Raw genomic sequence first — 21,967 nt, 5'->3', positions numbered from 1 at the left:
ACAAAACTATTTTACCCTGAATTTTTTTTTTTTTTTACATTTAGTTCCCATCAAAGGCCAGACAATTGTCTTAGTTTGTCCGTCCTTTGATCAAAATCCCAGGCTGTGCGGTACGGCCAAAAGTCCACATCGCGGTATTTAGAAAGAAAGTATGTGACCGTATTGCTTTTTCAAGTAGACATTAATTCTATTGACCCCAAAAAGGAGTGTTGGGAGGCGCGTTAGCTTGTTGCGGCTGCTGCTGTTGCCACCAGAGGCTCGACAGACTTTGCAGTAAATTGTTGCCTGATTTAACGTAACTTACGTCAGATTTTCCAAAACCCCAAAACCCTCCGAGCAGACGCGGCTCCTCTCTGGGGCACACGTTGTGTTTGTGCATCTCTGGTCCCTCGTTGCGCTCGTTTCCCTGTTTTCATGCATGCAGTTCGGCGGAGTCATTTAATAAAGGTCCAATTATTAGTGTTACAAATTGTTTATGTGTCACAAGCTGTTGTGTCGTGGTGTTTTACCCTCTTTAAAGCGTGTTCGTTGTGGGGTTTTCATTGTCGTTATAAAGTTATAACCATGACTCAATCTCAACACACGTAAGAGAAGTAGCTCTGACCGCCTGGTGCTCCTCCATAACGTGTAAAAATAAATTCTGCCGCCTGCCAAAGACCAACGTCAGTTGTTATGGTGTAACATCGGTATGAACGGTACGTGAGAAATTCAGACCGGACGGAAATCTTACACCGGTGTACTGCTTGAACCGCCCGGCCCTTCGTCAACCTGCAATTCTGAAAAGTAAAGCCGATGCTGAAGAGCTTTAAATATGACTTCTGACTTGACCTCAGTGACCTCCAGCACAAAATGGATTAGCTTGACCGTGACCCTTTCATTCTTTGTTGATTGCGCTTAACCTTTTGACTATGCTAACAAGCCGGTTCATATAACACCAGCACGTTAGCGACGGCACTGTTGTCCGCCACAGAGTCGTTACCCAAAGTGTTGGCTTGTGTTTCACAGACTGTGATGATGTACTTTTCTCTTTGTCACACACTTATGATCGAAACTCGAGTGTGTACACTTCTGAAGTGTCTTTTGAAAGTGGAATAGTTTCTATGCTTTTGATGGCGTTGTGGTGTGAAAGCTTGATAAAAGCAAAAGCCAGCCTCGTATGAAGTGGACACGAGAGCGTCGGCTTTGTAAACCCGAGTGCAGCGCTCACCTGAGCTTGAATGGAACCCGGCGCGCGTGTTTACTTCGTCACGTCGTATTAAGATGCCATTGAGAATGCGAACTGCCAGGAAAACATGTTGTGTCAACAACCGCGCAGCTCAAGTGTACCGTCAATATTTGGAGAATGCACAAACAAGCATTGCTTTATAAATAGAGAGTATTGTATTGTTAATTGCTCCGCTTAAAAGTGTGTGTGTGCATTTTTTTAGACTTTTGATGACAACTGTCTGCAGAACCTCAAATGATGTTTACGTTGGGGGTGAATTTGATGGACAACAGCCCCCCGCATTCACCCCCATTGCTTTTTGTCACTTCTTCCTCCCCCCCCCTCTGTAGTCTGCGGCCCCAGCATCGACATCGGGAATGACATCATCGAATTCAGGCGCCTGGAAAACTGCACGGTGGTGGAGGGCTACCTGCAGATCCTCCTCATCGGCGACAAGAACAACAAAAACGTCCAGCAGGACGACTTCAGCTCGCTCAGCTTCCCCAAGCTGACCATGATCACCGACTACCTGCTGCTGTTCCGCGTGTCCGGCCTGGACAGCCTGAGCACGCTCTTCCCCAACCTCGCTGTCATACGCGGGCGAAACCTCTTCTACAACTATGCGCTGGTGATCTTCGAGATGACCAGCCTGAAGGACATCGGCCTGCACAACCTGAAGAACATCACCCGCGGCGCCATCCGCATCGAAAAGAACCCCGAGCTCTGCTACCTGGACTCCATCGACTGGTCGCTCATCCTGGACGCCGAGTTCAACAACTACATCGCCGGCAACAAGCAGTCCAAGGAGTGCAGCGACGTGTGCCCGGGCATCATGGAGAACAACCCCCAGTGCAGGAAGACCATGTTCAACAACAACTACAACTACCGCTGCTGGAATTCCAACTACTGCCAAAAAGGTAAGGCCGACCTCCACGCGCACACACACACAAACGCACAAATTAATGCTTCCCAGGGATTTAAGTGTGCAAAGTCATGCCTTTGGCCTGATTTGGTTGTGAATTTGTAATGAACGGCCATGTGCTTACAGCTGGGGCCTGCTACCTGTCACTTTAACTGCTCCGGTTGGTGTGTTTTGGCTGCCGGGAAGCAGGGAAGTGTTGGGGGGAGGGAGGGGGGGGGGGGGGTGTTGCTAGGCTTGATCGGCTTGTCTTGCAGATCTTTGCTGTAATATATCTGTTTATTCAGGTCTGCGAAGAAAAGGAAAAAAATGTCGCCATCGAGCGAGCATCTTCTACTGGGCTGACAAATGACACACTGTGTATTCACATACTCAAAAAAGGCATTGGCTAATGTATTCGGATGTCTTGTGTCGATTCAATGCAGATCTGCTCAAAAAACCCAAATTGAAGCGTGTCGAGCCTAATGAAACCCCTCCAGGGTGCGATGGGTTTGAAACCAACAGTTTCAACTTTCTGTTTATAACTGCAGCGTTTAAGATGACTCCTTTCAGACAACATGTTTTGGCTGACTGTGTGTGTGTGTGTGTGTGTGTGTGTGTGTGTGTGTGTGTGTGTGTGTGTGTGTGTGTGTGTGTGTGTGTGTGTGTGTGTGTGTGTGTGTGTGTGTGTGTGTGTGTGTGTGTGTGTGTGTGTGTGTCTGGCCGAGTTGTTTCCCTGGTGACTGGCGCCTCGCTGCAGACTCAGCATGTTGATGTTTTCGGTCTCGTCACATGGTCGCGGTACTGGTCCCAGATCGCGTGCATGCGCATGCACCCACAGACACACGCTGTCCCCGTCGTCCAAGCCAAATCGCTGTGTTATCCTGGAGCGGCGTCATGCTGGGAGAGAAACCAGGGGGCAGAAGACGTGAGCTTGTTTTCACGTCAGCAAGAAAACAAGAGAGAGCGAGAGAGAGTCCACAATAAACTAGAGTTCTCTCCTCTTCTATGCTTTAAAGTAGCAAATATCGGCGTGTAGAAATACTCTGTTACAAGTAAATGTCTTACATTCAGAAACATGAGCATAGAAATACACTTTTAGAATTAAAAGGAGAAGTAATGATTATCCAGGATTTCCCATTTCAACATTTAGCTGGTCGACAAACATTAAGTACAATAATGACCTCTTTAGAACATTGTAGAAGTATAACGTTTTAAAAACGTTTTTAAAACGTGTACTCCAAAGAGTAGACACACTTAATTGCATTCCATCTAACGTTGTGTCTTCACATGCGAGAAGGCCACCCGTCTGTCCTCTTTCCTGCCGCCGCGGCAACGACTCAACAACATCCAGGCAGCTGCGTTGCCTTGACAACACAGTGCTCATTCTTGTGACCATTTGTATCCTCCCCAAGGTGATCTCGCGCTGTCAGAACTTGGTGGTAAAAGTTAATCGGTAGATTCATGTAGTGCAGGATTTTATTGGACTGTTCTGATGCTAATAGGACATAAAGGCTTTTCCTCGGTATAAACCGGTCTGTGGTGAAGAGGTCAAGTGTAACCGCTCTGTGCACCGCCACCTTTCGCTCTCCGTCAAAACCAAAACGTTTCTTTTTTTCCGCAGGCAGCCTTGGCTGTGAAGGACAGGAATTGGATATTTTTGTTTTAAATAGCCAACAACTAAATGCCTTGGCTGGTAGTAATACGTCTATTACCAGTCCTCGTCAGACAGCTGCTGCTTCTACTGTTTCTCATACTACCGCCTCAACTCCGACGCCATCTGCTGCTGCCGTTATTATTAGTACGTCTACTACTCCTCGGGAGATTAGCAGGTTTCTAGCGATGTTGCTCGGCCTTCCGCTGCGACTACTAAACCCGCTCTTGCACTGTGAGTACTAGTGCTGGCGCCAAGCAATAAGTTCAATTTAGTTGCTGCAAACTTGTAGCTCAATTTAATCGAGCACTTAACAAACTACCTGCGAAGCCTCAAAGCACAACGCTCACACCTGGCGCGAGTATCTACGATAGAAAAAAAGTCTTAATTTTAGTCTCTAAACTAATATGACATCACGGCCGACTAGGCGGCCTTTTCACATAATACAGAAAATACATGATTTCACCACACTTTCAAAGCCTCATGGTTGCAGGCCAGCTGGCCTGACCACGGCGGGTGTGTTTGGGTTCATTTGGAATCTTCCTACGTTTTTGGTCAGTCGGTTTAAGACGACAAAAAAAATGCGAGAAGCGGAGATGAATTAACAGCTGACCTGGGGAGGGAGGGGGGGCGCGGCGGCCCGGGCAAAGGGACAATCATCTGCTGTCTCCGCCTCCTTTAATTCATCATTGATCCGAAACAACAGGACACCACCGCTCTCGCTGCAGAGGCTGCACTGTCACGCTATTTATTGAGGGTTTTATTGGAGAAGTCTGGTGGTGCTGGAAACCACCCCCCCCCTTCCCTCCCCTCAGCTCTCCAATCTCGCGTGTTAATGCCCACGGAACTATGTCCGTTTGTCCCAGCATCAGCAAACGCAACAGAAGAGCAACAACCCGATGTCTCTGCTGATAACGGCCTCCATCAGTAAGCTTCTCTGTGGTTGGAGGGTGCACCGGGCTCACAGGCCCCTTCTCGTGCTGCTTCGGATCCGGAGGCATTTTGTTTCCAGAACCCCGGTCATTTACCGACTCAATAAATGACGCAAGGGGAAAGTGTTTTCATTGAGTTACTATAAAAGACCTCCTTTCAGCCAGAACTCATTCATAAAAATGTTACAAGGGAAAGCGGGTTCAATGCCTGTTTTTCTTCCCTGGGAAAGTGCAGTGTTTTTTCTTTGTTGTTCGTCCTGGTGGTGGGGGCTACATTCTCCCATGTTTACTTCCCTCATTTGTTTTTTGGGGGAAATCTGGTTAGGGTGTTCATAACTCATGGGCTTCTTCTAAAGAAGAGCCGTGTCCGTGCATGCTGGGAAATACGCACGCACACACACGCACGCACGCACACACACGTTCAAACACACACACGCTCTCTCATTGAACAGCATGGGGGATGTTTTTCCGGTACTTTGTTTGGTCTGAGGGGATGAAAGCACATCATTAAAGTACAAAGTGGGTCTTCAAGGATTTACTGGATGGATTTTTTTGGTCTTTTGTTAACCCCTGGCTGAAGGGTTTAGACATTAAACTGTACGGATTATCTGAGGTTGAAGCAAGATCGAACGCTCTTTTTTTCAGCGCATTTAGTTGTAATGGTGTTTCCACTCAGGATTTAATTCAAGTAGGGCAACACGTTTCTAACGTTTATGCCTCTTGAACTATCAGTGTGAACTGAAAAAGACACCGCAGTGCATCTGGTGTTAAAAAGACTCCTTTCTGGCTACGGTCAGTGCCTGCTATGATCTGCCATGTGATTTTTGTTTTGGAAAAATTCCAAAACTTTGTCTGGGGCCGGTAGTGGGCATAAAATCCACACGATTCACTGTAAATCACAACAGCAACGAGCTACTTAACCACTTCTAGTCCGCACACATGAAAATAATGCTGTTTCTTTGAGAAATGAATACAAGACCTGGGTCGCTATTAGCTCATAGCATACATCTGGATGATGTAAACAGTGGCTGATGTGTGCTTTAAGCTGCTTCAGAGACGCTGTGGTTTGTCTAGCAGTAAGCACTTACAAAATAATTTTTCAAATGTGGCTTCATTGTCAAAAGATGTACTTATAGGAGACTTATTGTGCTTATTTGCGGGTTTGGGCATGTACTCCGTGTTACCACCACAACATGTTCACGCTTCAACGTCGACATGCTGTCTGCCCTGAGAATATCTGCATTCACCCGTCTGTTTATCAACAGATTTGCGTTGCTAGGCGACAGCGTGGGTCCATGTTTCACTTTTTGTCCGCTGATGTCACTCACACAGCCGGAAATGAACCGGGTCACATTTAGATCATTTAAAACTTTGAGATAATACTGGAGGGGAAGTATTTCTCCGGGCATCGAGCTCCGATGATTTCAGTGTTTGTCTGTGTAACAGAAAAGAAATGTCGTGTCCCAGAATGAGACTTTTAAAGTTGCTTATTCTGCGATGCCAAAGATTTAACAAAGGCCTCCATATTACTTGATTACCTGAATGGTGTTTAAGAGACAACAACTCATGTTCAATGTACCCTTTACCGCAGTGGCTTTTAATATGCCTCTTCCTCAGCTGTGTGCTGATGGGGTAAATAGGGAACAAAGTCGCACTACAATTTCTTTGTGTTTCCTTTACTCATGTAAAAAATAAAAATAAAATGCTAACAACGTTGCCGCGCCATAAGCGGTGAAACGGTGCATTAGCTGACATGCAGGCGACACGCCATCAGCTGTCTGGCGGGTCTGTGGAGGAGAGTCTCATAACTGAGAGGAGTGAGTTGTGTGTTCAGCTGTAAGTGCGGGTCTGACATCAGCCGTAGGCGTAGTACTCTGTGAGCACATCAGGAGTGCAGAGGGACTGAAAGCGTGTCAGCGGGGAAGTGATTGTCTGTATCAAACAACAAAATACTGTACATACCAACTGAGGAGCAGACTGTTCAAAATTATGGGGGGGGGTCCATTGAACCAGCAAGAATGATTGGATGTTACCCAAACATGAATGAAAGAATGACTTTAGTAATCTCTCAAATGCGCTGTGAAAGGTATGGAGGAACGCGTGACGGAGCACCTGCAAAACAAACCACACCAAAACAAGGATTTGAAAGAACGCGGCGGGGGTGAAATATGGAAGGGAACAGCCGGGGAGGGAACGGGCGTTCCTGATTGGAGTAAATCGCGTGGAGGGAAGCCCGGCTCAGGCAGTGACGTCACGTTGTGTTATCCAGACAATCGGACTTAAGTGACCGAGTGCTTAGCGCTTAAGGGAGCCTAGTGACCACTAGTTTCCGCTGATGTCTGTCTAATCTCTGCTGTGATTAGCCCCATGCCACCATGTGCTGAGTACGGACGCTCACTCACTCATTCACTCACTCAATCTGCACACGCGTGTCATTTTAGGGATTGAAGCCTGTGACAGAAATCCCTTCCACGTTGACGTATCTCTAAACAGGGTTTTGTCTGTGATGGCATGCTGAAGGAGCTCATTTCAAACCTGTTCTGTAGATTATATTACAGGTCATTTAGCAGACGCTTTTAACCAAAGCGACTTGCATTACACTTTAAACCCATGGCTTTTCACAATTTGCCCAGGGAGCAATTAGGGGTTAGGTGTCTTGCTCAGGGACACTTCGACTTGAGACATAGGGCAGTCGGGACTCGAACCACCAACCTTGCAGTCCCCAGCACACCCGCTCTACCCCCTAGTCAAACTAATGGAGCATTAATGGAGCATCAAAATTTTTGTCAATCAGTTAATGGACAATTCAGTTGAGCCCTTTTATCTGACATTGTGATAAATCTGGAAGGGTCGTAATAAATATTACGTGGTCATGCGGTAAAGCGGTACGAGCCGAATAGAAAGTAAATGTTACCCAGGAATCTGTGCTGTTATCGTAAAACTTCTCACCTGCATGTCAAAACTGGACATGCGTCAATTCCTATTTTTAGATACTCGTAAAATAGATAATAGGTTTATGGCCAAACGTAAACGTAAAGTTTGTTTAAGAAAAGCAAACTGCACCCGGGCCTAATTTTTAATGATTAATGACATGAGCTCACTTTTTGAAAAAATAAAATAAAATAAAAATAATCCCGGGCTGCATGTCGCACCCCAACTGTGTCACCTTTTTCACCCCTTATGAGTTTGCAGGTCTGGTTATTGTAAAAATGTTATAGCACTGGATGACGTCTGTAAAGCTATTGTGTCCTTTGTTCCCACCCACAGCGGACATTCTAAAAGCAGCTATTGGTCGTCGAAAATAAATAAATAAAAAGACTCCAAACACTTAATGGGTGCACAACTGGTCATGCGCCCCTGACCCAGAACCCAGCGGCTGTCAGGGCTGGTAATTACAGGGACTGCTTTGTAAACCAGGCACATCCATGCCTACTTTTAGGGAGGAGTCACACCCATCCCTGGAATTCCTGGAAGAGAACATTACTGGTTTGGCTGCGTTGAAGTGCCTTCTGTAATTATGTGGCCTTTAATTGTGCTCTGTTAACACCGTTGGATCGGCAGCAGCCGTGACCGGGGACCGAGAGGAGTCTCTTGTTTGTGGATTTTGAGGCCGGTTGCAGTAGCTCATGTTTTGTTATGAAGGCTCTTTCCCATCATTTCGTTCTGCCTTGACACAGTAGTGTTAAAAACGTCCGGTGAGTCGGACTGTTCACGTGGAATTGAGGTACCGCTGGTCTGTTTTTGTCTGACAAGAACCCTTAACAAAAGCATCAACTGTTGATCCATTTATCAAATTGTGTACAATGATGATGTTGTTGTTTTGCCTGTGATGATTGAGGCTGTACTGCCACTTTATACAGACAGACGCGCGTCTAAGATGGGCCTCTTCTCAACACGTGCGTCGGACGCCTTCCGTAAAGCCCCCAAAGATGCCAAAAAAACGTAAATGTTAGCACTGGTTGATGTACGGATGACGCTCAGTGTAAAAGCCGGATGTGGTATATTTGTGTTGGGTAATCAATGGCTACAGGAAGTCATTCCGATCAGTAAGTGTAGCTTAAATAATACACCAACGTGTTCCTACACTGTTTTTTTTGTTTCCTCCACACAACTTGTCAAATTGAAATGTTAAAGTGGGTCTGGACACATTTGCTTACCGTCTTGACTTGCACAGTGTGAAAATGTTACAGGCCCAGCAACAGTAACCAAGCGTGCAGCGGCTTAGTGAAGGGTCACCCGCAGGTCGAATGGTGTCAACAGCCTCCCGGCGGTTTGGTTAGTAGACACAAGTATTTAGTCCCTAGTGACCTGCTCCATTCAGGCTGGTTGTACCAACAACACAAACAGCCTTGTTTCACTGACCTCTTGTTGTTTCAGTCCACCTCTGATCATAGTTGTTTTGATCACACATTCACATACGTCCCCGTCTTCATGCAAGCTGCAAGGCATCAGAACCGTGTGTGAGTCTCTCGTCAGCGTAGGCTGCGTTAAAAACCTCTGTGCCTTGAATTCGGACAAGTTTCCCAAAACGTTTTGAAGCTCCAGAAAGAAAGTGTAAGAATTCAGCACAATCCGCCGGGAATCTGAAATCCTGACTCCTCGTCCTCTCCCTCAAATTCCAAAGACATTTCTGCCAAGTAAAGACAAACACAAAGACACAGGAATGTGGCCAACTCATTTTGTGTGTGTGTGTGTGTGTGTGTGTGTCAGTGTGGTCAACAAAATTAGGATTTCCCAAGACCATAGACTTTGAATATCCCAAAAAACAGAAATATGCACCCACTTCAAAACGAACTGCATTTGACTCAAAGTAGACGGAGGAGAGCTGACCGACTCGTTATTATTTATTTTCGGGTGGGACGGTTACTTTCCTACCACAGTCCCTAGAGAGGAGCTGTCAGTAAAAATGCCACTAAGAACACATTGTAGGGACGTATGTTCATCTTTTACTTTTCCTAAAATGTAAATAATGTCATTGCATCAGCCAGCTTTTTTTTTTTCAAGATCAAGATGCCTCCAATTGCGTGTATGCTATCGTGCAACACACGCAAAAACAAACACGAACACACACGCAACTCACACAACTGCAGTTGTGTTTGAACTGGGGTGTTTTCGGATGATAAAATAGTATTAAAAAATACTATTGAAGCACCATTTGGCCATTTGTTATTTCAACTCTTTGTGGTATCTGGGAACAGCTCACGCAATTGCTCATTGTGAGCCGCACCCACCCTGCTATTGTCTGACCTCTGGAGCCTCTGGGGACCAGTGCATTTGATCTGTGTTGTGTTTCCCAGGTCAACCAGCTCGGGGTGGAGCGCAACTCCTTTTTCTGTGGTTCTTTCTTCTAGTCGGAGTTGATCGGGCAGGTGCGTGTCCCAAACAAGTTCCTCAAGGCCAATTGCAATGCTTTAACAGAGTATTTTACCATGTTTTCATTGACTATCAAGTAATGATGGTTGGATAAAGAAAAAGAATGAAAAAGAAGGTCTCAGAGGGATTTCAGAAGTCGAATATGTGTGTTTCTCTACAATCTGTCCAGCCTGCTGCTGCAGAAGTGCCTCTTGGGGGGCTCACTCTGGGAATCCCCACAGCTGGCCTGTATTTGTGCCGTGTCACATGACCCGCCAAGCGTAGCAATGACATCCCGTCCACAGTCTCAGTAACCGCAGCCCGTCTCAGTGTTACGTTACAAGCTGACCGGCAGCGGTGTCACCACAGCCCTGTTTGCCCCCCCCCCCCAACAGAGTGTAATAATCAACAGGAAGCGTCAGACTCCAATCTCCAATGGGAAGTGTCCTCACATACTTTGAGGGGGTTGAAGGAAATCCAACCCGGCGCTCGGATGGTCCCGCCAGCAACGCTGTGCCAACTGCGCTAAACAGCAGGCGTCTGATTCCGCTAACTGGTGTCACAAAAGCCTTTTTGGAATGGGGGAGGGGCGTCCTCTTGTTCATGATTCATTCATGAATTTAATGAGGGCGGGACCCGGTGTGGCTGTCTATGAGTCATCGAATTAGGATTCCTTTGCGCCAGCTGACGGTAACTAAGCCTCCTCTCGACTTTTCCCAATCATTCTTTCCGTCCAAATAGTGGACATGTTAAAAGCAAATCCACTGGATATTCTTTGGGCAAGAGCGCCGCGGCCATCCAGGTTGACTGGCTGCTCTTTGTCATCCTGTCTGATGCATCCGAGCGGTTGAACCGACCGACTGGTTTTTGCCGATGTCGGTGTCATCTGCTGCGAGGCTCCACAGGTGAACAGGACCGTGCTGTCCAGCCATGGAGGGATGTGAATGGACCGTAACATTGCAGATCTTTGTTCTGCTGACGCATATTGGCCTGTAGATGAGACACACACACAATACTGACTGAGTTTTCTGAATGACTGACTGAACCTACACACTCTGACTCCCTGGCTGTAACAGAACCCACTCTGTTCTGCTTAGAAAACACTGCTATATTGTTGTCTTCTGTCCGTCATCAGCTTTTTGTTCAGTCTGAGCAGACGGTACCAGTCCCGTTTAACTCCCCATATTCAGTGCACAGGAACGTGTGTGCGTGTGTGGAGTTTGGGACTATCCATCCGTTACCTGTCGAGGCCCTAATCCTTTAAAAAAAAGTTATTTGTTGCTCTGGAAGCTTCTGTTGTGTTGAGCATGACTACAGCATTGTGTATCTGCTTAAATATAATGATTATGCGTGAAGCTGGGACAATAGTTTGACGTGTTCACAGCAGTAAAATGAAATGTTGCTTTAGGTGTGGGGGGGGTGCTTACTCGGAAATTATACTAATAGGGGCCCCCCCTCGCTATTGAGTAGTAGTGGAAACACTGTAGTGTGTGTGTGTGTGTGTGTGTAGTTTTATGGGAATAAAAGACACGTATCTTAATCATATCTGTCCTAATGAAGCCTGAAGGAATCAAAGAGAAATTACAGCTGAATGTTCTGTAGACTCATTTAAGTCAAACGGCTGGAGTGCACAGTGAATGAGACTGAATGTTAATGAATCAATATTCTTATGAACGCTGTGATCAGTAGTCACATTACATCTGTGTTTTGTTTGGTGCTGGTGAGTCGTTCAGTGTATTCATCTTCAATGTTTGGAGTAGAACCCTGGATTTTTCTTTCATATTGTTATTCCATTTTATTTCGCCCAGTTCTTGCAGTGACACGATGGTCTATGCCAGTTGCTCCATTACTGTGTTTTTGTATTGAGTAAGTTTCTGCATTCCCAAATCCAAGAATAATGGCGTCCACAAATCTCTTAAAACAAAGCCCACTATAAGCGTTTGGATCAGTTTTATATTGATGCGATGCGAAAAGGGGATGTTGAATATAATTTGTGAAAACAAATAAGCCGGATAACTACGGTTGCCTCGCATTGTTATTTTGGACCACATGGCGCAGCCCTGTCGCATCGGTGAGGGTAATTAAACCAAATCATACAGGACGTTAAGGGAGCCCCAGGGGCCCGTTCCTGCCTGTCTTTGTCACCATGGCAACACAATTAATGGAAAGACAAAAACATCACAATCCCATTATTGACTTGAGCCATTTTCATCAAACATCCTGATCAAATCAAGTTATTTGAACTTGATGGATTTGTTGATCCCGTGAGAACAGAAGGTTTTGGGTTATTGTTTCATTGGAGCAAATCCTTTTTAGAATTTCTCCTCTACTTTTAACCATAAGACGTGCGATGCATTTAAATTCTAATCACAATGTTCAAGACGGTGTGGATCCCAATCATCTGTTTCATTTCTACAAACTCCAAATGCAGGACCGTGGATCCTTTCCGCCGGGCTTTAACATGACGCCTGAGGTTATTAATAAGATGCCAGTAGCACAGTAGCACAAACGGCTGCGCTGGCGAAATCGAAGCCAATAGATCTCTATCTGTGTTTTTTTAATCAGTCTAGACGTCTGCCGTTGCCTGTTATTGTCGCGCTGCGCTGTGCTGAGTAGTACACCCTGCTAATGCCTGCAGCGTCACGCCGGCAACAGTGTGTCTGCAGCCGCATGTGGGACAGGCTGTCCTCATAGGGCCCCGGGATTAACAGTTAGAAAAAAAACGAGAGAGAGACGGACGAAAATACAATCCACCTGCTACTTCCATTGTTCAACCAGCCAGTGAGATATTAAGAATGGTGAGTGAATGACTGAGATCCTATTATTATGGCTAATATGAAGAATTAGTCCGCTGATGTTCAAATGTTTCCCGGGGCCCAATGTGGCAGCAAACCGTGACTTGTTTTAGCTACTGTAACTTCCCACAGTCAACCCTTTCATTAGAAAGTCTCTGAGGCAGGAGCAAACAAACTATGTAGCTGCATTAATTACTAAAAGGGAAGATACCAATGTAGCTAAAAAGAACAGGGACCCAGATGTATCCCAATGTTTTCAATTGTTTTATTATAAAAGCTTTATAGGAACTTGGAAAGATTCAATAAAACGTCCTTAACCAGCGCTCCTTTTAGTCGTCCAGAGTTGGCGAGTGGATTTGTGAAACGCATTTGGATAAATTGTAACGTGGCGAACGTTTAACCTGCGTGCCTGGAACATTCCCCGTACACGCATGTGGTCATCCAAGAGCTTTTCTTTGTTTTTCTGTTGTAGAGGGTGATATGGCCACGGTGACTTGTTCAGGCCGCTCAGCCTCCGCTTCCTCTCTACAGGCTAAACGACTCCCATGTGTAGCCTGCAGCTTGTGACCAATCCAGCACTGTAGCCCAGTTTGCTCCCTCCGAACCAGCTGAAGGGAACGCGGCCGATTCGCTTGACACTTTAATGGAAACTAACCAACTCTGTGGCAACAATATGCTGTGTGTGTGTGTGTGTTTCTCCTCCCTCTCCATCTTTAAACCCCTCTCTTCACCACCTTTCTCCTCCCCATTCCCCTCTTCCTCCTCTCGCCCTTCCTGCAGTTCATTCTTGTCTTCCTCCTCAACCCCCCCTACACTCCCACTGCCCCACCTCTCCACATCCTCTCCTCTCGCTGCAGCTCTGCATCAACCTGTCCCAGAAAGTGCAGTAAGGCGCGAAGGGGGGGGTAAAAGCTGGGATTGGTTACGCTGCACATGTCCTGTGGAATGTTGCTGTAAACTGTTCATCTCGCCGCCTGCGTGTCAGCCAGTGAGTTTGTGTTCAGGAGACTTAACAGCTTCGGTCTGGGCCGAAACCTCCGTTGCAGATTGACTGCTTGCCGTCCCGCAGCTCCCTGCGTCTGCACGCCCCCAGGCTGCACCTCGCAAAATTACGCCTTTCAAACACACACACACCAACTCCGAGGTTAGAGGGCGGCGGGGGAGTCGAGGGAAGGCGAGGGCTCGGAGCAGGGGAAGAACATTGTGTGCCAGAGAAGTGGCGGTGTTGGTTCCCTCCTGCGGAAAGCTTGGTGGCCTCACGCAGACTGGGGCACCCTGATGCGTGTGATTCAGGAGGTCGGGCCGGAAGGTCACGTTGGTCATGTCGGAGAGGCGACGCCATGAACTGCGCGGTCCCTCACAGGCAGGACGTGGATGGAGGCTTTGCGGTAAAAATGGCTTTAAAGCATGACGTGTGAATACAAACCTAAATATTGAACGGTCTTCTAAGATCTCCTCTGACGTTTCAGTATGCAGGGCTGTACTGGTGTAGATCCTCAGAACAACGCATCAACCTCCCACGGTCCTACTGACAAAGTTGCCGTGCTTCTTATGGCAGCAATCTTTCCTGTAAACAAGTCGGAGAGGGACAAGATCGGGCAAATTATTGGAACCTCTTCTTTGTGTTGGAGGCCCTGCTAATGACTTCCTATCCCCCCCCACCCCTCAAAAAGCCTGAGCAGCTCATTCTACAACCGTTTTCTCAATTTGAGCTGATTTTAGTAAAGTCCAAGCTGCCGATACGTCCCTCCAGCATTGGTTCTGGACGCTTCTCTGAAACATAAACAGGAGGAGCAGCGGAACGCATCTCCTCCGGCCGGGAGTTGACCGAGGCGACATGTTGCTACGTGCGTCTGCATTCTATCACTCAACATCCTATAAACAACTTGGCTCGCTTTGTTTAAACACAGCCCCAGCTAACCTAAGTGGATGACATAATCAAAATTACAGTTCCTTCGGTTGGTCGGGGGAGGGGTTCCTGTCGCTGCTTTTGATATCCCTCTTCTTTTAGTTGATGCCCTTTAGGACAGAAATCACATCAGCACTGTTTTCCTCAGCAGTTTCTGTTTCTGTCTCAGGTATCAGGAAACATTTATTGCCAAAATATGTCAAACATACAAGGAATTTGTCTTTGTAGGTTGGTGCGTGACAGTAGACGGTGTAACAATAGACAAACAAGACAGCAGTGCACAATTAATAAGATAAAATGCTAATGAAATGGGTTAGTAGAATAAGGCTAGGGTTAGTATAAAACAAGAGAATAAAGTTAAAAATTTAAACATAAAGTGCACTATCGAACAAGTGACAAAGTGACGACAATGTGACGAGTGACGACAAAGTGACGAGTTAGAAATGACAGTTAAAGTGGCATGTGCAGTGTGAAGGGGAGTGACCGGTGGAATGTTATAGTCAGTCAGTGGGGGACCGGCTCTCTTGATGAGCCCGACTGCCGACGGGAAGAAACTGTTCGTGTGGCGGGAGGTCTTAGTCCTGATGGACTTCAGCCTCCTGCCCGATGGAAGGGGCACAAACCGGTTTCTGCCCGGGGTGAGAGGGGTCGGCTACGATCTTTTTGGCTCGCTTCAGAGACCTGGAAGCGAACAAGTCCTGCAGGGACGGCAGATTGCAGCCGATCACCCTCTCTGCAGAGCGGATGACGCGCTGCAGCCTGCCCTTGTGCTTGGCTGTGGCTGCAGCGTACCAGACGGTGATGGAGGAGCAGAGGACGGACTCCATGATGGCCGTGTAGAAGTGCACCATCATCGTCTTTGGCAGGTTGAATTTCTTCAGCTGCCTCAGGAAGAACAACCTCTGCTGAGCCTTCATGGTGATGGAGCTGATGTTCAGCTCCCACTTGAGGTCCTGGGTGATGATGGAGCCCAGGAAACGGAAGGAATCCACAATAGTGCCTCAGTAGCCATGTGCTGTCAAACCAATGAGCCGCTGTCTGTAAAGTCTTCTGCTCGACGCGGATCGGTCCAGCGTTTTTCCTTCTGAAGCGTCTCAATCATCAGTTTTTTTGGTGTTTTTTTTACAATATCCTTTCTTACTTACAGGGGCAGCAACTGGAGGAGTTATTTGAAGCGGTGCTCAGTGGAAAACCCGGAACGGAGGGGCTTTTGTCCCTCTGGATCTGGGTTTGAAGCCCACTAGGCTCCACAGCAGCCGCACAGTCTGCTGAAACACAACCGTATCTGTAATTACATCTATTTTTTAATAGATAAAAGTACATTTGGTCGAGCGTGGGGGCACACCTGGGTAGGGAAGAGGGGAGCCAGGCTCACATGCTGACTTTCCCTAAAGCAGGGAAATGCCCCTTTTACTGCGGCTGTGGATGTGCTGGATTTAGGTTGTGAGAGGTTCTGGCATTTAAATGTCTTTGTGTGGCAACCCCACATTCTCAAAGAACACACCATTGTTCTTCGGTATAACACTATAGCTGCACCCTGATGCTGGACCTTTAGACGTTTGCCGCTGTACCACAAAATTATTGTTGAATCCATGCAAAAAATGAGAGATCATAAGGTCCCAAAACGGTGAACTATAACTTTTTTAATTAACGCGGTATGAATTTATATATTTTTAAACTCTTTTTATTTTGTTTTGAAGGTCACAACTTTTTCAACATTTTCAAACAGTTACGTGTAAAATATATTTAACGTGGATCCTTTCAGATGCTTTTCTGAATATGGGATAGAATGTGCGTGGATACGAATATCAGAGTTGGACTGAATCTGCTGTGAATGTGATTAAATATTTGGACGGATGTCCTAATGTGTCACCATTTTTATCCATCTGCATGTATTTAATACTTCTCTCGCCATCAGAGTGCCCCGAGAAGTGTGCGCGGCAAGCGTGCACTGCGGATGGAGAGTGCTGCCACCCTCAGTGTCTGGGCAGCTGCACGGCCCCCGAGAGCGACACGGCGTGCGCGGCGTGCGCGCACTACTACCACCAGGGGCGCTGCGTGGCCGACTGCCCTCGCGACACCTACAAGTTTGAGGGCTGGCGATGCATCAGCAAAGAGGTCTGCTCCAAGGTCCACCTTCCCGACTTCAACAGCTTCGTCATCCACGGCGGAGAGTGCATGTCCGAATGCCCGCACGGGTACATGCAGGCCACACCCAACAGGTGAGCCGCCGTCGCCCCGACGACCGCATTATAAATAATAACAGGTTTTCCATCATGTGGCTGGTGCTGTCAATCATTGGCGTAAAATCTTTCACACTGAGTTAAAGAGACTGAAATAAAGGAGTTCCGAGAGTTCAGGGATGCAATGAACGTCAGTAAAACGGCCCTGTCTCCTGTCCCCTCTCTTACCTCTCCGTCCGTCTCCAGTATGTTCTGTAAAGCCTGCGATGGTCTGTGCGATAAAGTGTGCGAGGAGAAGGTCATCGACTCCGTGGATGCCGCTCAGTCCCTCAAAGGCTGCACGGTTATCAAAGGCAACCTGCACATCAACATCCGCCGAGGCCGTAAGTACCGCCCTGTTCAACAGCAGCAGACCTCGACTTCTGCTGCCTGTAGTGCGTCTCAGCTGGCGTGTTGACATATCGACAGGTGACACTGCTGGATTTTTGTTTTCAAAACACCCAAAGCAGTTTTGTGATTTGCTGATAAGATAAATGGGTCTACAAAGCAGAAGCGATCTAGACCGAGGCTTTTAAAAAGCTCCAGGAAGTCTGTCTTTTCCATATGTCGCCCTGAGGAGTCTTAATGATGAGGGGTAGGGCGATTAATGCAAATGAAATCTCAATAATTGAGATAGAAAAAAAGGCAAATTCAGGTATATTTTTCTTTATGATTCTATGAAAAGATTTCTAGTAAAACCAAGATGTCAAACGTTGAGCAAGATTCATACTATATTATTGTATCAACGCAACATTTACATATTCCAGATGAGCGTGGATGTATTTCTAGGATAATAAAATGTATTTCTAGGATAATAAAACGTGTGTGCGCGTTGTCTTTGTGTGTGTTCAGACAACATGGTGGCAGAGCTGGAGAGTTTCACAGGCTTGATCCAGAGGGTGACCGGTAATGTGCGGATCCGACACTCCCACACTCTGAGTTCGCTGGCGTTCCTCCGCAACCTCCGACACATCGATGGAGACAACCTTCTGGACGAGTAGGGACAAACGCACAAGGCTTAAAGCACGGACACACAAAACAAACACCAGTCGTAGCCCCAACAGCCGTTGGTGGAGACGGATCTCGGTTCAGTTTCATTACATTACATCACAGGTCATTTAGCTGACGCTTTTATCCAAAGCAACTTACATTTTTAACCAGTGGCTTTTTATATTTTTGCCCACTCCTTGTTTCACTCTTCTTTTGACACATTTTTTCCTGTAGAGCTTTCACCAGAAGGATATTGTATTGCGCCTTAGTGGCGCGGCGGGAAATCATTCAGTCGGGATCGGCGCTTCGAGCCGCTTGAACGTGTAGTTGCGTGAACTGGTACGAAGGCCTAGCAGGTCCTGAAGGGCTGCCTGCTGCTGGTATTGTAGGCTCTAGTTAGCCTGCCAGCTGGTTTGCTAATTCCACCATTAGGCTTTGATGTTACACTCATCAAACAAAGTTGTCACTAACACATTTTGTTTTTTTAGCTATTGATATTTACCAATTTACTTACTGAAATACTACCACTAACTACTGAAGTTCGCTCGCCGTACGGGCGCAGTGGCAATCGTACAAATAGAAATGGCTGCCTCAATGACCCATCCTGCTACGGCGAGTTGAATGGGAACGTCCGGACTATACCTAATCTCTTTCCGCCGTTCAGGTAGTAATCACGTCGGACTAATGTGCAGCGTTACTGTTTTAATGTGGGTAGTCACTGAAAGCTTGGCTATGTGGAAAAGGAAAGGGATGTTTTTATTGTAAAGGTGCAGACTGGAAAGCGATTTTTGTGTGACAGGCGTACTTGTTTTGGGTTAGTAGCTGTGATATTATTACTGGAATAAACGCATCAGTTCCTTCATTTCTATCTTTAATATATAAATATTGTGACTAAAAACCAACCGCAGACGCCCCACATTTTTTCCGTTAGACCCTGGATGCAGCACAACTTAAAAACAAGCCACAGAGAGGCCTTCACTCCCTCCTCTTGTCTGTTTATCCTCGACTTCACAGGAATCTCACTGTCCCAAGGCCCACATTACAGTCATTCCTGACTGACTGAGTGTTTTCCAATGATGTGAAAAAAACCTGCATCTTCTCTTCTCTCCAGCATGTAAAAGCAGTCCCTGGCTGAGTGAATGACCTTGTGTTTTTTTGTTTTTTTTTATCTTACTGTGTCGCCCTATTGTCTGCCTGGTTATTAAACACCAGCCCAAAATCTGGAGGTCTACTGAGTAGAGCGTGGGAAGAATCACAATAAACCAACACAGAAACATTATGGAACAAATCTAGACTGGAGAAGCATGTTTATCGGCCTTCATTCATTCATCCTCTCTTCCCTCCCTGCAGCATGTATGCCTTCGTGGCAGTGGACAACCAGCAGCTCCAGTATCTTTGGGATTGGAAGCAGCACAACCTCACCATCAAGGCAGGAAAGCTGTCCTTCAGGGCCAACCCAAAGCTCTGCATGTCCGAGATCCGCGACATGTGGAACAAGACGGGCATCCAGGGCAGCTTCGATGAGAGCGATTTCAGAAACAACGGCGACAGAGCCAGCTGTAAGGGTCACTTTAGCTTCGCCCTGAGAAACGCAAACAACTGAAATGCTGCGTCTGCTGCGTGTACACTGCAGCGCTTTGCTGAACAGCCTTTCAGAGCCTGGTGCTGCTCTGCGCCCGTAGCTGCTCTGTCATTTAGACAGATCGTTGCACATACCAAGGGAAACACATTGAAATTCACTCCCTTTTCCCGTCTTCTTAGGTGAAAGCACAATCCTGACGTTCAAGTCCAACACCACCAGCAGTACGAGAATAAAGCTGACCTGGCAACGCTACCGCCCCCCCGACTACAGAGACCTCATCAGCTTTATCGTCTACTACAAGGAGGCGTAAGTTTTGGAGACCCCCCCCCCCCCCAAACCGTGGCTGCTTCCTTTTGTTCTAATTGTAGCTATAAACAGAGCTAGAGCTTTATTTCCCCTGCTTGTCAAAAGACTTAAAGGCAAAACCAGTGGCCCAATCTGACCTTCACCATTAGGTTATATTTTTATAAAAAAGCACGTACATTTGCATTTCAAAGCAATTCTAATGAGTTGCCTATCCGGTACCGTTCACCCATGTCGTTTCAGGGGATGTTTCTTCACATTTGTATCCCTGTGCCCTTTTTTTTTTAAACTGCATTTACGCGCTGCACCTTTTATGTAAATTACACAATCATGGTTAGAACTACATGTAACTTTAATAATATCTTTTTGCACAGTATGACGCACTAATAATTTCAAAACAAAATGTGGACAAACACTCGGATTGAAATGAGAAAATGTGTCCAAACTTTTGACTAGCACTGAATCTACTAAAATATAAGTGCAAATGAAACACTGTTCTGTATTTTCTGAAGATGTTTAGGGGTTTGTTTATGTCCCTGAAATATGGAAATGCAAGAATAGAAAAGGTGTCTTTCAAAAAAAGAGATACATGACAACCGCGCAATTTGTTTTACTGTGAATCGACAAGTTGATAGTTGATCTATTTTGAACTGTTTTCCGTCCAGGCCTTTCCAGAACATCACCGAGTTCGAGGGCCAGGACGGCTGCGGCTCCAACAGCTGGAATATGGTGGACGTGGAGCTGAGGCCGGACAAGGACTCAGACCCCGGAGTTCTGCTGTCCAACCTGAAGCCCTGGACGCAGTACGCCGTGTTCGTCAAGGCCATCACGCTCATGGTGGAGGATAAACATTTGCCAAGTGCCAAGAGCAAGGTGGTCTACATCCGTACCAGCCCTTCCGGTAAATTCAATGCAGAACGTCTAGGTTATAAGAAGCCCATTGTTAAGTTCATGGTCAAAGGTCACCATAGGAGGCATTACAAGGGATTGCAAATGAGGGGTGCTTAAAGAGTTGGTCATAATTGCCAGCAACGCCAACATTTTGGGGTCTAGTCAGACCCCAAAAAATGTTTCTGCCCCCACTGCTGCTTGTTTCTCAAACACATTGGAGATTGGTCCATGGCTGCAGTGCGCTCGCATTTCTGTGCTCCAGACATAGTGTGTGAGGAGCATGGAGAGGAGGCAGTTTTAGTAAACACAGCTGCAACTCAAAAATCAGATTTGCAAAATATGATTATATGAAACTGAAGATTGTTTTAAATAAATCCAGCTCTGCCGCGAAGACCTGATGTGATGTTATGAGAATCGCATCTGCTGTGGCCGACCGTGGAGGAATAAGCAAAGGGAAAACAAAACCATTACTGTACCGAGCACAGAGACCAGCGGTGATCAGGTTTCACGTCTCTCTTGCAGCGCCCTCCATGCCTCAGGACGTGCGGGCGTACTCAAACTCCACCACGCAGCTGGTGGTGCGTTGGTCGCCGCCCATCTCGCCCAACGGGAACCAAACTTACTACCTGGTGAGGTGGCAGCAACAAGCCGAAGACCGTGAGCTGTATCAGCACAATTACTGCTCTAAGGGTACAAAACACAAACGTGCACACAGTCAACAGTTGTTCAATCAGAGAGAACTCTCGCAATAACGCATCTTCTGCCTCCTCTTCCTCCAGAGCTGAAGATCCCCATTAGGATCGCTGCCATAGGTGTGGGGGACCAGGAAGAGGAAACCAAGCCCACCAAGGCAGACGACGGGCCGGACAAAGGCCCCTGCTGCCTCTGCCCCAAATCAGTCGAGGACCTGGAGGCCGAAGCTGCCGACGCGTCCTACAGGAAAGTCTTTGAGAACTTCCTGCACAACTCCATTTTCACACCGAGGTGAGCGGCTCATAGTCATCGCCTCATTGGAGGGAGGGGGTGGGGGGGGCAGCGCTTTTTCGGCCACTACAATGCCATGCTCACTAGTAGTTTAAAATAACGAAACCGTTTCAACATATGTACTCAGGAAAAGCTCTTTTTGGCTTTTGTTGGATTCGGCTGTCTTTCTCTTCAGACATCTGCATCACATTATCTATCTTTGCATCTACACACACACACACAATATACAGACTTCAGTCCAGTTGGTGTTA

General features: G+C 46.8%; 1 protein-coding gene across 1 annotated transcript in view; it reads left to right on the top strand.

The window, feature by feature from the left end:
- igf1rb (insulin-like growth factor 1b receptor) overlaps positions 1 to 21,967 on the top strand; it is a 36,277-nt gene that overhangs the window by 5,050 nt on the left and 9,260 nt on the right. Inside the window, exons 2-10 of the mRNA XM_040198005.2 lie at positions 1,555 to 2,121; positions 16,663 to 16,966; positions 17,174 to 17,310; positions 17,819 to 17,963; positions 19,307 to 19,515; positions 19,718 to 19,844; positions 20,507 to 20,742; positions 21,255 to 21,422; positions 21,512 to 21,716. Of these exons, the coding sequence (XP_040053939.2) occupies positions 1,555 to 2,121; positions 16,663 to 16,966; positions 17,174 to 17,310; positions 17,819 to 17,963; positions 19,307 to 19,515; positions 19,718 to 19,844; positions 20,507 to 20,742; positions 21,255 to 21,422; positions 21,512 to 21,716 (2,098 nt within the window). The remainder of the gene's footprint in view (positions 1 to 1,554; positions 2,122 to 16,662; positions 16,967 to 17,173; positions 17,311 to 17,818; positions 17,964 to 19,306; positions 19,516 to 19,717; positions 19,845 to 20,506; positions 20,743 to 21,254; positions 21,423 to 21,511; positions 21,717 to 21,967) is intronic.

Source organism: Gasterosteus aculeatus, chromosome 12 (genome assembly GCF_964276395.1).
Source record: "Gasterosteus aculeatus chromosome 12, fGasAcu3.hap1.1, whole genome shotgun sequence".
In the NCBI taxonomy this organism is placed as follows: domain Eukaryota; kingdom Metazoa; phylum Chordata; class Actinopteri; order Perciformes; family Gasterosteidae; genus Gasterosteus; species Gasterosteus aculeatus.
The sequence above is the reverse complement of the archived record's forward strand: the minus strand, read 5'-3'. Positions and strand labels throughout refer to the sequence as shown.